General features: G+C 35.4%; 1 protein-coding gene across 2 annotated transcripts in view; it reads left to right on the plus strand.

Moving 5' to 3' along the window:
* The first annotated feature begins 1,252 nt into the window (after positions 1 to 1,252).
* Positions 1,253 to 15,562, plus strand: part of LOC140153721 (uncharacterized) — a 30,100-nt gene continuing 15,790 nt past the window's right edge. Inside the window, exons 1-6 of one of the 2 annotated variants that reach the window (XM_072176547.1) lie at positions 1,253 to 1,364; positions 5,527 to 5,653; positions 7,332 to 7,460; positions 9,220 to 9,472; positions 10,729 to 10,860; positions 13,268 to 13,441. In XM_072176547.1, the coding sequence (XP_072032648.1) occupies positions 7,380 to 7,460; positions 9,220 to 9,472; positions 10,729 to 10,860; positions 13,268 to 13,441 (640 nt within the window). In that variant the 5' untranslated portion in view covers positions 1,253 to 1,364; positions 5,527 to 5,653; positions 7,332 to 7,379. Of the gene's footprint in view, positions 1,365 to 5,526; positions 5,654 to 6,729; positions 6,981 to 7,331; positions 7,461 to 9,219; positions 9,473 to 10,728; positions 10,861 to 13,267; positions 13,442 to 15,562 lie in introns of those variants that run through there. The other variant, XM_072176548.1, reaches the window with a different exon arrangement.

Consider the following 15,562-nt stretch of genomic DNA (forward strand, 5'->3'; position numbering starts at 1 on the left):
GATACAATACAAAACAATGTCTAAAATTTGCCACTTTGAGTGATCCTGTGTGCCACCTTAAGGGATCTGGAATGAGCGTTTTGAGCGTTTCGACAGTATTTTTTGTGGGACATGAGAGCACATCAGACATCGAATTGCATTTTGAATACGAAGAATGTCTTTCTGATATCAAATAATTTTCATTTTTTGAAATTCACGATGTAATACAAATTTTATTACAAATTATTAAAATTTGATTTTTTTCACATTTTTGATATATAACAGTCCTCGAAGTAAATTTTATAAATCTAATGATATATTCTTAAAGTGTATGTAGCTGGGAGAAAAAGCCGACGATCAATTGAAAATTTTGACCTTTCATATTGAAGATATGGATTTTTTTCCCAAAAAGATCTAATATTTTTTGGTGTTTTGGGAAAAAATCCATATCTTCAATACGAAAGTTCAAAATTTTCAATTGATCGTCGGCTTTTTATCCCACCTACATACACTTTAAGTATAAATCATCAGATTTATAAAGTTTACTTCGAGTACTGTTAAATATCAAAAATATCAATTTTTAAGCATTTGCCATAAAATGTGTATTACATTGCGAATTTCAAAAATCAAAATTATTTGATATCAGAAGGACATTCTTCGTATTCAGAATGCAATTCGATATGTCTGATGTGCTCTAATGTCCCACAATAAATACTGTCCAAACGTTCATACCCCACCCCTTAATAGTGGCTGACTTCATATCATGCTATTAAAAGTCAAGTTTCAACCTTCTACCATAGTATCATCCGTTTTGATCCCCATCACACCAAACTATTGAATGTAGCACTTGGCAAAAATGTGCCTATTTTTATGTCACACCAATTTTCACCATTAAAAAAAGTTAAATGTCCAATAAATATAAAAAATTAAAGATTATGTAACATCTTTATACATAAACTAATTTTGGCAGGACACCATTGGGCCCCTAATAAATGGACACACCCACAGTTAATGTAATGGTTCCATACTAATATTCAATATTAATCTATTCTTGAAATCAAAGTCTTCATGGTCTTTAATTAAACATTCCCACAGTTTTCGAAAATTACAAAAAATTCCCTTTAGAAGTTTATCGCATGCAAAATTCCTGGGGATTTGCAAATTACTTGAATAGAAAAAAAATAGAGCCATCCATTCGGTATCGCTCAGCACTAAAAAGTAAACTTTTTTTTCATAAATAAATTACCGCCCACGATCAATCAATTATGTTATTTTCGTTTTGATGTGTGACAGGTGGATTGGCGGATTTCCACCCGAAAGCTCCTTACTTTCGAAGTAGAATATGGAATTTTGCCTGATAGTAAATTAGAATGAAAGTTATACAGGTATGATAGTTCGAAATTAACACGATTGCTTGAGAAAACTACACCAGTATCTTCGCGCTTGTGGACTTTAAATGTGATTGCCATGGTTACCATAAACTTTTTAAGCTTACCTCGCGTGTTCACGATTAGCCCGAGGTACTCACACCTCCGTCACTACGATTTCCACTGTCCTTCTCCGTACGAAGGTCTGAGACTACTGAGCATATCTGGTCTAGGGCATGAGGGTACATATAAAATACCACTTTTTCTCATAATTAAATACCACTTCCTACCATTCCTCACGTTGAAGATGAGACTTTTAATGTTAAACAAAACATATTTGGTGCATGTTCGTAAATTTTGAGCACATTTGAGGATGTGAAAGACCAGACTTGTGACTGTTATCGTCGCCGTGTTTTGAAACGGTGCCCCATTTTTACGTACGTAGGGCATTCATGGCCGGCCTAGTGAGGAAGGAACAGGGGCCAGGGCCATGATGTTTCGGGCTAGTTCACGATGCATTGGATGGTGTTGGCATCATGGGTTATAGTTTATGGGTTATAGCTTCCATATTCCAGTAATATTCTGTATGCGGAACAAGACGAGCATAATACTATAGCTAAAATAATAATTTCTCGATCATGAGAGTATGAATGTACTGCGTGCACTGCGTAATGTCGCAAGTTTAGTGGAATGACACGATAGCGCGATCGATTGTGCACGCACAGGAAATGCAGCGCTACCCAAAGCGTGTGTGGTAGGCGCTATACGCAGACGCAATTGTCATTGCGTGCCTATTGAGCTCTCATGATCGAGAAACTATTATTTTAGCTATAACAATCAGGGAATCAGGTCAGGATTCAGGTCCAGTCTGTAATATGTCGTAAAATAATGATTAGGCCAAGTAAAAAAAATAACATGTATATCGTCCGGACTTTTTCAACAATCGGTGAGGGAGGTCCTTATTATTTGATAAATATGTTATTTTTTTACCATTCATTTCTGTGCAAAATTGCAATTGCAATGTGTTTGTCAACACATCATAAAATCAGGGAGGCCCCCTAATATTTTTGTTATTTCCCCAAAGCTCTACCCCTAGTTTGAAGAAAGTGTTTGCAATGTGTTTATAAATGATAACCAAGAACTTCTGAACATGTTTTTTCATCACAACAATTTTAGAAACAAAGTAAGGAAACAAATAGGAAAAATAACAAAAATATTTTAAAATCTCCAAAAATCGGTGAGGGCGGGGACGATATACAATTATACATGTTTTTTTATTTTACTTGGCCTTATTTAAAAGGGCATTTTGTGATCCACAGCCTCATCCCCCCACTTTTCTCAAAAAACGTTGAGATTTTTATACCACTGGAAACCTCTGGCTACATAATGTTTATGTACCGTACCAAATATTTCTTGCAAATTGTAATTACCATAATTAGTTTCGCAAAAATATCGTGAAATTTGAATTTTGTTCTATTACTAGCATGACCAGAACGAAATTACAACACAATTGTCTATGCTATGGAGCAGTGTAATGTAATACATAAATCATGCATAACTCGCAAATGCAAAATTGGAATCAACAGAAATTTTGCGATATAAGCTTTTTTCGTGGATATCTACTGAAAAATGTCATAAAAAGAGGTTGCTATCCGACTGGCTAGGATCACGAAATACTCCTTTAATTAGAAGCTGAAGTCTTGCTAAAAAGTGCCATACACCCCTAGCCTTTGACACTATGGTTGTTCTATTTTGTGCACATCATTTTAGGCCCATATCAAAATGTATATTTTGTACAATTATACAGCTATCGTTTCTACCCTATGAGTATGACGTTAGGACGTTACCTGATATACCTGTTTAAAAGTGTCCGCAAAAAATGGTCATCGCTAGCATCTTTGATGAAGAAAACTAAGGATATTTACGCCGAACTGGCCAAAATCTTACCTCAATCGTAAAATCCACCCGATAAACAACTCATTAAATTCATTGTGTAAATGTCAGTGATTGTCTCCCTGTCTTGTTTATTGCACCTGCGAAAAGCAGTTGCAAGCTGAATTTATACTCCATCGCTGAATCACCTCGTGAAATCACCTCTCGAAAACCTCCACATAGTTGTCAAGAATCGAGCACACTGACTGGCTTATTAGCAATTGTCCAAGTACATGTGTAGTTCATTGATTGGCTTACGATTGCGGAAAATGGTTTATGCAACAAATCACAACACTGGTTATGGCGCACTGCCAAATTTAGTACGGTACTTACTACTTGCTAGAGATGATCGGTATCGGCCATCGTATCGGTGCCGATAGTACTCTTATTGTCAAAAATCGTGTCGGTAAAAAAACTTACCATTGTCGATGTCAGCTACCGATGTTTAAATGGTCCACCACGTTTCACTATCACCAATAACATTTCCGATTTTGACAACAAAATAAACAAAAAGTGATGCGTATTCTGGATTAAGGTGGTACTACACCCTCTGATAAATTTTGTGACTAATTTTTCATTTTTCTCAAAAAATAACGACACTGGTAACAAAAGTTATGTATATTATAGGGGCAAGGCTAGCGATTCAATATATGTTAAGAAATGAGGTACATTCTAGCATACGGTATAACGTATATTGCTGATAGCAATTGTAAGGAATGAAAAGGGCTCAAAAGCTATCAAATTGGTCACCCATGATGGCAAATTTGAGCCCTTTTCATTCCCAGCATGCATCATTTTTGCCTATCAATTGCTATCAGCAATATTATAGCCAAAATAATAAATTCTCGATCATGAGAGGATGTACCTTCTGCGTCAGCGTATTTTTCATAGAATAACATGATCGCGCGACCTGCATGACCGAACCTTGACCTTGCCTAGCAACGACCGTGTGATTGGTCAATTCTCAAAAGCTGTGTTTGCGCCGTAAGCGCCGGTCTTTGCGTAGTACGCTCGGCGCAAATAACTGTGCATTCCCAAGTTGGCTCTCATGATCGAGAATTTATTATTTTGGCTATAGTACCTTGCTCTTTCGTCTTGTCTTGTCTTGTTGTAGGATACCGTCCCATCCCCCAATGTTGGAGCTAAGTGACTGGACAGTCAATATATGCTGTGTGCCTAGCACTGTCCACAAGCCATTTTGTACATGTATGTATGTCAATACTTCAGGTATAAACAGGGTTCGAATTCTTTAAAAAAAATTTGCATAGCAGTTTTTGGCTAATTCATCATAAAAAGCACTATAAAAAGTGCTACACAAATGCAAAATTGGGTAGTAGGGTCTTCAAAATTAGGAGCAAACTGATATGCGATACAGCCAAATTCAAACCCTGGGTATAAAAGGTATTCAAACTTTCATCAAATCACATCATTTTATATATCAAATCAGGGCTCAGATAGCGATGTTTGGACCTGGGAGTACATCAGACCCTGCATCAGACATATCAAATTGCATTTTGAATAATGTCCTTCTGATATCAAATAATTTTAAAAAGTCAAGATTTATAGCATATATTTCATAACTTTTGTTACACCTGAAAAAGAGCTAAAAAGTGTAATATTGTAACATCTGATGTCCCCTCGGGTCAATTTTTACAGGGCCTCTATTTTGAAGATCTTATACATTTAGTTACAATTGTTACTTGCTCTTGATAGAAAATAGGATAGGGGAAGTAAAAGGTTTTTTTCCCTTCCGCACACGGTGTCTCTGTTACATCATTGACATCTTGTCTGTTTTGTGTTTGTTTGTTTTTGCAGTAAATATTCTAGGACAACATTTTAGGGACAATGAAAAATGTGGGCTCTGACTAGTACAATTGAATTACATTTCATCAAAATATGGTGTGCCCTGTTCCATCGTTGACAAACTGTTACCTAAAAAAATAAGCTACTTCTACCTGTATATTTGTGGTATGCAATGTAATACTAATAATAAGCAGATATTTTATTCACATCCAATAATAAATTGATTGGATTGTAGCTAATACATTGATTGGATTGTAGCTTTAATTTATTTTTATTGGATACAAAACTCCGTGGTGTAATATGTATTGATTCTTTGTAACTACATTTAATTAAAATAGGGAAATTTTAATTAATAAGAGAGTAATACCATATAGGTTGGTGATGTCTTAATTGTTAATGTCAAAAGGTATTTTACACTGATACCAAAATCTTGTTCCTCTTTCAGACTATTTGTACGGACAGTTGGAGAAATTTAGTACATTATTTGTTTCCTGCAGCATACTAGTATTCAACACCAAACACTGGATGCAGTAGACCAGATTAGGGAGAAGTCCCCAAGTAAGAACTAAAAAGTAAGTATATTTGACAAGTTTCAATGGTGTAATATTCACATAATATGGTCTTTTGAAAATATTTTATTAATGTTATCAGAGTATATGAAGAGTTCATACAAAAGGTGATGGACTCCATTTTCAAACTTTTTGCATTAAGGCCACCAACATCTGGCCTGTGAATTTTAGCTTTAAATTGATAACCTTTAAAATATCCAATGTATATCCTAGATGAGCATTAATTTAAGTCACAAGTTGGTAGTTTTGAGATACCGTGGCTACTGTGTTGAGGTTCTTTGTTTCACACGCACATGTTCAAGCCAGTAGTATATCTGTATGTCTTTTGTGAATGGGGGAACAATGAGCCATTCTAGAAGGACATACTGCTGGCTTGTACGGGTGCATTGCAAACAAAGAACACTAACTCAGTCAGCTAGGATGTCTCAAAACCAGGCCCGTACGCGGGGGGGGGGGTGTGCGGGGGTGCGACCGCACCTCCCCAAAGTTGCAAAAGTCCCAACATTTTTTTTTGGTTTTTTGATCAAAAAAGGTCCAAATTTGGGGGAAAAGTCCACTTTTCCCAAAATTGCCCCTCCCCTTTGGAAAAAAAGTCCACTTTTTCAAATCAGCACCCCCCCAAAAAATCCTGCGTACGGGCCTGCTCAAAACGACCAACTTGCAACTTTACTCTCATTTCGTGGTAGCAGGTCACATTTTAGAAACTATAATAAAAAAAACAGCACATAATATGTGACATGATCAAGGAGAAGCTGAATGAGTCACATGTCGGCCCTGGTCGAAAATTAGTTTTACACATGTTTCTAAAGAGGACATTTAGAGCTTTCAGAAACTGAAAACCCCATGTTGATATGACTTTTCTTTGTGAAGTTACGTCAATTTATCAATCGCTGAAAACAATATAAAACAAAAGAATTGTAACACTTTCTTTGCCATTATCTCAAAATCAATATTAGCGACATCGACTCATTTCCCTTGATTGTGTCACATATTTTCTTATTTAACAAGTTATATTTGCCTATGTCTCTAATCAAGAAAAATGGATGCATCACTTATTCACTTTTGTATGTGAACTCTTCATACACTCTGTTTCAGAGAAGAACGGCAATCTATTGCTGAGATTGAAGCGAGCGATACGCAGAGCTTTGTGTTCCCTTCCAGGGCGCTGATCTGTGCAACCTACTTTTTGACGCATAATCGTCCAATCAGCCTGATTATCGGTCTGATGCTATGATTGTCAGATGATTGATTCTGCAGAACCCCACTTCCCTGTTTATACTCTGCACGTTCTCAAAATGTAAACAACTGCCGTTCTTCTCTGCCAAAAACTGTAAGTAAAATTAGCAAGTGTGAAATTATAGGTATCATTAATGCTCTGCGTGCTAGCCATAACATAAAAAGTTTTGAGATATTTTTTTGAAATATCAAGAGCTATCTTAAGAACGCCTGAACCAATACTAGGCTTGTTTGTACTTATTTTAATACATTTTTCATGCTGATTCCAAATATGGTCATGAAAATTTAAAATTTTGACATTTTTTAATTAAAAAAAATTTGAAACTTGTCATCTGTAGCGGTTGACGCCTGCTTGGAAATAAACTATTGACTTCAATGCATGGTGATGGTCAATGACTGATATTGATTATAATATGTTTATATCTGTCATAATTCATGTTTCAAGGCCAAATATTCTGGCACCATAGAGTCTCAAGGACATCAGGAGGATAATATGAGCGGAGATACATCATTACTACTACAAGCTGCCAGGTCTGGTGATGTGGATGTTATCAAGCAACTCATGGAGAAAGGGGTAAGTAAGCTCAGACCAATTTGTTATGTTCAGATCATACTTTGTAGCATTGTTCGTCCATGGAGGTATATAAATACCTCCATGGTTCGTCATGTCTCAACATGTTAAGTCTTACAATCCTTAAAGGGGCATTTTGTGATCCACAGCCTCATCCCCACTTTTCTCGAAAAAAGTTGAGATTTTTATAGCACTGGAAACCTCTGACTACATAATGTCTTTGTACAGGGTGTCCCAAAAGTCTCGATACCTTTTTAAACGTTCATAACTCTAGTATTCAGCACGTGATAACAAAAGTAAAGGTATCGTTGAAAAGAGAAAACTCGGGCAATTGTTTTGACACCAAATTTAACATATAAACTCACTAACATAATAAATAATCTACGGTGAAACAGTTGGGCATATTACACACAAAACCATACAATAAGTTTACAGCACATTTCCGGATCCCAACTATCCGCTACCTCCTTTCAACTTCAAGACCAATGTCTCCCCATTCAATTCAATTGCAATATCAAACAGTTCTCGTATTATAAAAATAGACTATCAAGATGATATACCACACCAGAAAATGTGTACTTATGCTCTGATTTTATGCAGAAATCAAGCCAGTAAAACTTATCTTTTAAAGTTGTGTAATATTCCATTCTTCAATTTTCTGCTCTCTCACGACATGCACAAGATTCCTGCACCAGGAATGTATAGACATAACCCTAACTAATTTGCAGTGGATGATGAAAGACGGGGAGGTCAACATTGAAGTGTCGTTCTTCATATTGTAATTGCAAACCCAAGGAAACAACCAGTTGTTTTTCCATTAAAAGTGTTCCAAAGTCAAGGCATATTCTAAACATTCACATTTGATCTTCAGTCGGTTCTTCATCATCAGTGTGATCAGGGCCTTGGTTGAAACTTCTATTTGAACATATAACCATTGTTAGATTGGAAATTCTATGAAGAAATTATTTCAGTATATCATCATCAACCATATCATAACAGAATGAGATAAGCTTTTACTTCAAAATTTTACTAGAAAAGAAGGCGAAGAGCGAAGTCTAAAATCGATTTTATAATTCTCAACGAGAAACACATTTTTTTGGTTACCAGTATTGACATGTCGCATTTGAGTTGTATTGTTTATTGGTTGTGTATGTCTTATTAACGAAGGAAAATGTATCATGTTTGGTATCCAAATATTTGCCTGAATTTACTCTTTCCAAATATGCATTTTGATTTCCCCTCGGACAATCCTAGCGAAAGATATGACGGTTCAAAATGGTATCGAGACTTTTGGGACACCCTGTATACAAAGCATTTCTTGCAGATTAATTAGTTTGGCAAAAATATTGTCAAATTTGAATTACATTTCTGATACACCAGGACAAAATTACAACACAGTGGTCATGGAGCAGTGTAATACACATAAATGCATAACTCGTAATATGCAGAATCAGAATCAACTGAATTTTTGGGAATAAGCTCTTTTTGTGGATTTGTACTGAAAAATTGTCACAAAAAGAGGAAGCTAGGATCACAAAATACTCCTTTAACACTGATGAATAGCTCTTAAAAGGATGTTATTAAGGACAGTCCTATACAGGCTGATAGATTGGATTGTCATATACACACATAGTACAAGATAGTGCTCTTCTCATGGTTTGTAACTTTGTTTGTATTGGGTCACATCTTCGCATCCAGGACTCTAATACATACAAGAAAGTGATCACAAATTCTCTATATATTCTTGATTTATATGAAATAGAACTCCTTGGATGAAACTGATGAACAAGGCCGCAGCGCCCTCCATCATGCGGTTGAAGCCAATCAACACGGAAGTTTACGGCTTCTTTTGGAAGCAGATCCAGGACTAGCTACTCTTCAGGACTCTGATGGTAGAAATGTTTTACACCTGTCCACTGTGGCAGGAGAAGTGGAACTTATCAAAGAACTTGTCAAGTATGTGGATGTAGATGCAGTGGATAATGAGAAACATACTGCAGTACACTTTGCAACAGGTATTAAACTGTATTCTTGGTTTTGCATCCATTTTCCTGAATATAAAGTCAAGTTGATAGCAAATATTATGTCATTAACTTAAAAAGCCCAACTCACAGAGACTTCAATGGAAGATATTACAACTTACAATATGTTGCAGGGCAAGGGAGTAACAACCTGGGGGACTACCTTTTAAGAGAATGTTTTGGGTAAAATTGGGAACTTAATAAAGTATAAAATAAATGCTATAGTCAAGCCATTTATGGAAACTATCCCCTTCAACTAATACATATTTACCCTTTGCACAGATCCGCCATCGCATTGTGCTTCCAAAACGAGGTCCTCGCTGCAAAAAGTGCATTTTTATTTCTTGCGCTTTCTAGCAACACGTCAGAAAGCTTTTGCAAAGCGTACGTGGCAGTTAAAGCACACATTTGACAGGCGTACGCACACTCAACACAGACTTTGCGGATATAATCTTGTTTTGAGATGGCGAATAAATTTCTCAATTATACTGTGTTTTTGACTAAACCAGGCTATTTTCTAAAACTGGTCCCAGTAATTAATTACCTGAATGAGAGATATATGCACACCTTTCTGTAATTAGGTGTGGTGCCAAAAGCCCTGAAGTTGATAATGTTCACTGAACAGTGGCATAGCCAGCTCTTTTTCAGAGGGTGGGCAATGTTGGGGAAGGCAACTTTCAAGGGGGGCTGAAAAGTACAAAAGAAAAAACACTGTCCACTGTCCCTGAATACACTCAACTAACCTTTTCTAAGGGCTCATATTGAAATACCCTACCACGCTTTCACACAGAAAGAAGGCAGGATTCCCCTCGCTAAGCCCACGCCTCAGGAAAGCTCGGTCATAAAACGGATTATAAAGATGGATTATATGCATCAGTGATACACCCTGCCTTTTGAAGTGGTCCATGACGAATGGGAAGAAAACAAACTGACTATGGCTCATCGCACAACCCAGGAAAGCGCGCTCCTAATTTAAGTGGCTAATTGCAGTGTTATAATCACACAGGATTTTAACAAAAGAAGGCTAGCATAGGAAAGCTTCAGGATGGCGCACACCTTCCTGTGTAAGGGAATTTCAATATGAGCCCTAAAATGTATTAAACAAATTGGTAATTAATTTGCGCTTGCAACACATAATAAATCTAAAATGTCACATCTTTACTTGTGCAACATCACAAATGAATAGCTTTATCAAATTACATTTTCCTTGGCATAATGTAATACTTGATCATTGTCTTTTTGTCTTCCAGTAAGTGGGTTATACAACTGCATAGAGCTTCTGATAGAACATGGAGCTGATCCCGGCACCCCTGATATACATGGTGCATATCCAGTGCATTATGCAGCTCAGATGTGTGGGGAACCAAAAACTGCAGTGACAGGTATGTCTTTTTCATATGCTTGTTTATGTGCTGACATTATGGTTGCATATGCAGTACAATTTTTGGACTAAGCAGCTAAAAGATGGTGAAGACCTGTTTCCGGGCAAAAATGTTTTAATTTCCTTTTACATTCTGAGGTTTCAATCCTAAATCAATGACCAAGGAATCCCTGCTAATGAATGATCCAAGTAAAATTTTAGGAAACAAATCACAAAATTTATTATAAAATTGGATATTCATACTTAGGGGTAAGTGCTAGAAGAATTTTTAACTTCAACAGTACTAAAATTTGATCACTTACTGCTTTCACAGTACCAACTGGGTTATCATAACATCCGGCTGAGGACATACTAGTGGGTACTGTGAAAGTACCGGCGGGACCGACGGCTTAACGTCCCCTCCGAAGGACGGAGTACTTTCATAATTCATTTACCCAATTCTAAATGAACCATGGGGGGAGAGCGGAAGTCTGATTTAATCAACAGAATTTGTCAATTAATTTCAGACTTTCAAATTTCAGTAGCAATGACCTTAGACTTCTCCGTAGTCCACTTGCCAATTGTGCATACTCTGGCTATTACATTTAAGCTTAAAACTCTGATTCAATATTTGTGCACAATTTATAGATTTTCACATCTTTTCAGTCACCCTACTCCCTCTATTTGTTAGCTTCCCAAGTGGACTACTGACTTTGACTTGTGGTTAACATTTTTAACACGGGACTCGATGGAGAGTTTGGCCTAACTAAAATTGGTCATGATGTAATGCATCTTTAAATGAATCTGGCTTGTGATTGGTCGCCCAGATCTCGTTATTGTTTAAATCCTCCCGACACGTACCATTACCATTAACTATACATGGTACACATCTATCTATGGAATGCGGCGCTTTTGTGCTGGCGCGAAAGTTGGTGGATGAACGTACGCATCTAGCGCGTATTGTACCACCATGCTTAGACTTGTGGTTAGATTTGACTGATAAACAAGTATGATTGACAGTGTGTTTTAGAGAATGAAGTCCCGGGGTAAAGTTCTGCTTAAAAGTGAAAGTTCATAGTCGATTTTTAACTTGTAATAAACTGGCAGATTCTAAAATTAGAATTGTTCAGTATTGAAGTGCCATTATAGTTATGCCATTATGATATGTTGCATTCAGTAATATAAGTCTACGTATACTTTACTTTTACTGTCACAAATATAATTATTATATAAACTTTTTCATAACCATTTTATACCCGGGGGGGGGGGGTACTCAAGTTTGGTTTTGGTAGGGACGTGCCGCTGAGAATTTGAAAGTGGATCCATAAATATACCAATTTTTCAAGAAATTTGGACCCATTGATATACCAAAAGTCAAAATTTTCGGCCGAATGTCCTGATGATATCAAATAATTTTGATTTTTTGAAATTCGCAATGTAATACACATTTTATGGCAAATCATTCAAAATTGATATTTTTGATATTTAACAGTACTCTAAGTAAACTTTATAAATCTGATGATTTATACCTAAAGTGTATGTAGGTGGGATGAAAAGCTGACAATCCATTGAAAATTTTAACCTTTCTTATTGAAGATATGGATTTTTTTCCCAAAACACCGATAAAAAATTAGGTCTTTATGGGAAGAAATCCATATCTTCAATATGAAAGGTTAAAATTTTCAATTGATCGTCGGCTTTGCCTCCCAGCTACATACACTTTAAGAATATATCATTAGATATTTACTTCGAGGACTGTTATATATAAAAGATGTGAAAAATATCAAATTTTAATAATTTGTCATAAAATTTGTATTATATCGTGAATTTCAAAAATGAAAATTATTTGATATCAGAAAGACATTCTTCGTATTCAAAATGCAATTCGATATGTCTGATGTGCTCTCGTGTCCCACAAAAAATAACTGTCGAAACGCTCATTCCAGATCCCTTAACCTGTTTTTAATTGATACTGTATATTTATATTTTTAAGATACACCTACAAATGTAGTTTTAAGTGGTAATATTAAGGTTTATATTTTGTAAGTGCTCTGAGCCTTTTTGGAAATGGCACAAATGCTCTTTGTATTGTATTGTATAAACATATATGTGTGTTTTTGTCTTGTATTTAATTTTTGTTTCCAAATTTTGTTATTTTAAAAGCATTTGTTGGAAGAATTATGCATGGTTAACACTTTAAAATGTTTGTGACTATGTTTTGAAAGTTTCAAGTATCTCAAGCGTAGGCTGAGTTTGAGTCAGGGAAAGAAATGTGGCCATAGATCATTCCGCATTGGATTTTAAAATCTTTGCGAGTTCCAAAGCGCTGTTTTTACCTAGTACCTAATAACAGGTGTTGGGGGGGGGGGGTTGAAGTATATACTATAGGGTGGAATTGTCAAAATAATGCTATAAATTCTTTCCTTCAGGTATCAAATGTCTCCAGTCACTTCTATCAAAAGGAGGCAGCCATGTAAACTGCAAAGATGAAGGGGGTAAATCTCCCTTACTTTGGGCTTCCAGTGCTGGTAGTAGTAAAGCTTGTAAATTACTTGTAGACCATGGAGCTGATATCAACTTAGCAGACAATGATGGTTTGACAGGTGAGATGATAATATATTACTCTCTGTTTAAATCACATGATTGTTTATCACTGATTTAAATCAACCCTTTTAAATATTTTTTTACCATTTTTGATAAATGTAAGTTAATTTCTTTCTTAAATTGAATGTTTTACTTCATTCCTAATGCTTCTACAACATTAAGATACAATTAAGGGGATACTACACCCTACCCAATTTTGTGCTTATTTTTGCATTTTTCTCAAATATTATAGCGCATTGGGGACAAGTAAGATATGTATATTATTGGGGCAAGGACTACAACTACTGCACTGGAAATTTTATTTCAACACAGACAACAGTTGTGGAGTTACAGTAAAAATGAGGGAAAACCAATATTTGATCAATAAATCAATAACTACTTGCTTTGAGTTGCTGAATTTTCAGTAGAGTAGTTGTAGTCCTTGCCCCTATAATATACATATCTTACCCGTCACCAATGTGCTACATTTTTTGAGAAAAATGCAAATATAGGCACAAAATTGGGCAGGGGTGGAGTACCCCCTTAAAATATCTTTATGATGTCATTTTATCCATTGCTAAAAAGTCATCTTCAAGGTGCAGAATTCAACAGGTTTTTCCCTGTGATTTTACCAAATGTGTTCTTTGAAATTTTCACTTGTATAAACATGGTTTGATTTTTTGTAAATACCTGATAAGATTGCACATAATGTCCAGTATTTCACTGCTCTCATTTGGTTTTATCATGGGATGTAGAAAATTCTTTGAATAAAACAAAAACAAATTGATTAAAAAAAAACACATTTTTTTAAATCAAAAAATCAGAAACCCTGATTTCATCGTCCAGTTACAGTTGTGTATAGACTTTGACAAAGAATGAAAAGTAAAATAAAAAATAAACAAGAGGGTTTTTATAAGAATTACTTTGTTATGTACATCCATAAATTAATCAATCAAATTTTGATTAGGTACATAATTAACTAAATTAGTAAAAAAATATATATTGTTTATTGTTTAAAATCAAACGTACAATAATTTAGCGTTTCCATGATGTGAGCCTGAAATGTGAGGAACAAATTTAAATTTGATGGTCTTTGCATGCAAAATTTACATTTTTGAAGGAGTTAGTATGTCATAATCTCATTATATCAGGTCATTATACTGATCTAAATACTCAGCGTAATTATGGTATTGATAGGTAGTAAACAGAGAGACACAATACTTGATTAATAAAGGCTAGCTTCCAATGTATATCTAATTAGATAGATCCATAATTCAATATGGGTTGAAGCCTAGTATATGTGACTGTCTGCCACAAATGGGCTTTAAATGTCTGCATTTTCACATTTTGAGATATTGGACAGGCAGCTTTTCCTCAAAATTAGTTTTGAATTGATATACAGGGTGTCCCAGAATGATTTGTACCGTGTTTGCAAATATAACTAAAAATAGAAGACGGGCAGTGTATCTATTTTTGATACCTGTATTATGATGTTGGACATGTCTCCTACTTATTCTGTTAATTTCAGCACGCTACCTTTATTTGTTTTGGCGTGGCATGGAATAATGTAAAATCGATGAAAAACCTGCTTTTCATTTTCAGCGCAAACGACTCGCATACCCTTGAAAATGGCACAACACACTTGATCAACTCATGGATCTTTTTATGTACATTTAATGTCAATCAAACAACTTTCATTCTTTAACTGATTCGTAATGTTGTAAATAATATCGGCTATTTAGTGGAAATATGAACGGGGCACAACTAAAATACCTGCATAACTTTTTCCAAATAACTTTGTGGTGAACGGTTAGTAATTTTACAGATTTTCAAAATAGGTTGCATTGTCAAAACTTAGAATTCACCATTTTTACGCAATCTTCTATAACTTCTACTAAAAACGTCCAATCTTTAAAATCTAAAAAATCAGAGAAAGCTAAATATATGTAGAACTTAAAAAAAGAAACAATATGACCAATAAACATGCCCTTCATACCTAAAAAATTCCATATTTTCCGGTATAGATCATTCTGGGACACCCTGTATTACATGTTCCTGTTGCTTGTCTGCATGGAACAGTAAAGTATGGTATATTTATTCAAATTCAAATTGAATTAAATTGTATGATTTTTAAAATCTAC

This window comes from Amphiura filiformis, chromosome 5 (genome assembly GCF_039555335.1).
Source record: "Amphiura filiformis chromosome 5, Afil_fr2py, whole genome shotgun sequence".
NCBI classification, from domain to species: domain Eukaryota; kingdom Metazoa; phylum Echinodermata; class Ophiuroidea; order Amphilepidida; family Amphiuridae; genus Amphiura; species Amphiura filiformis.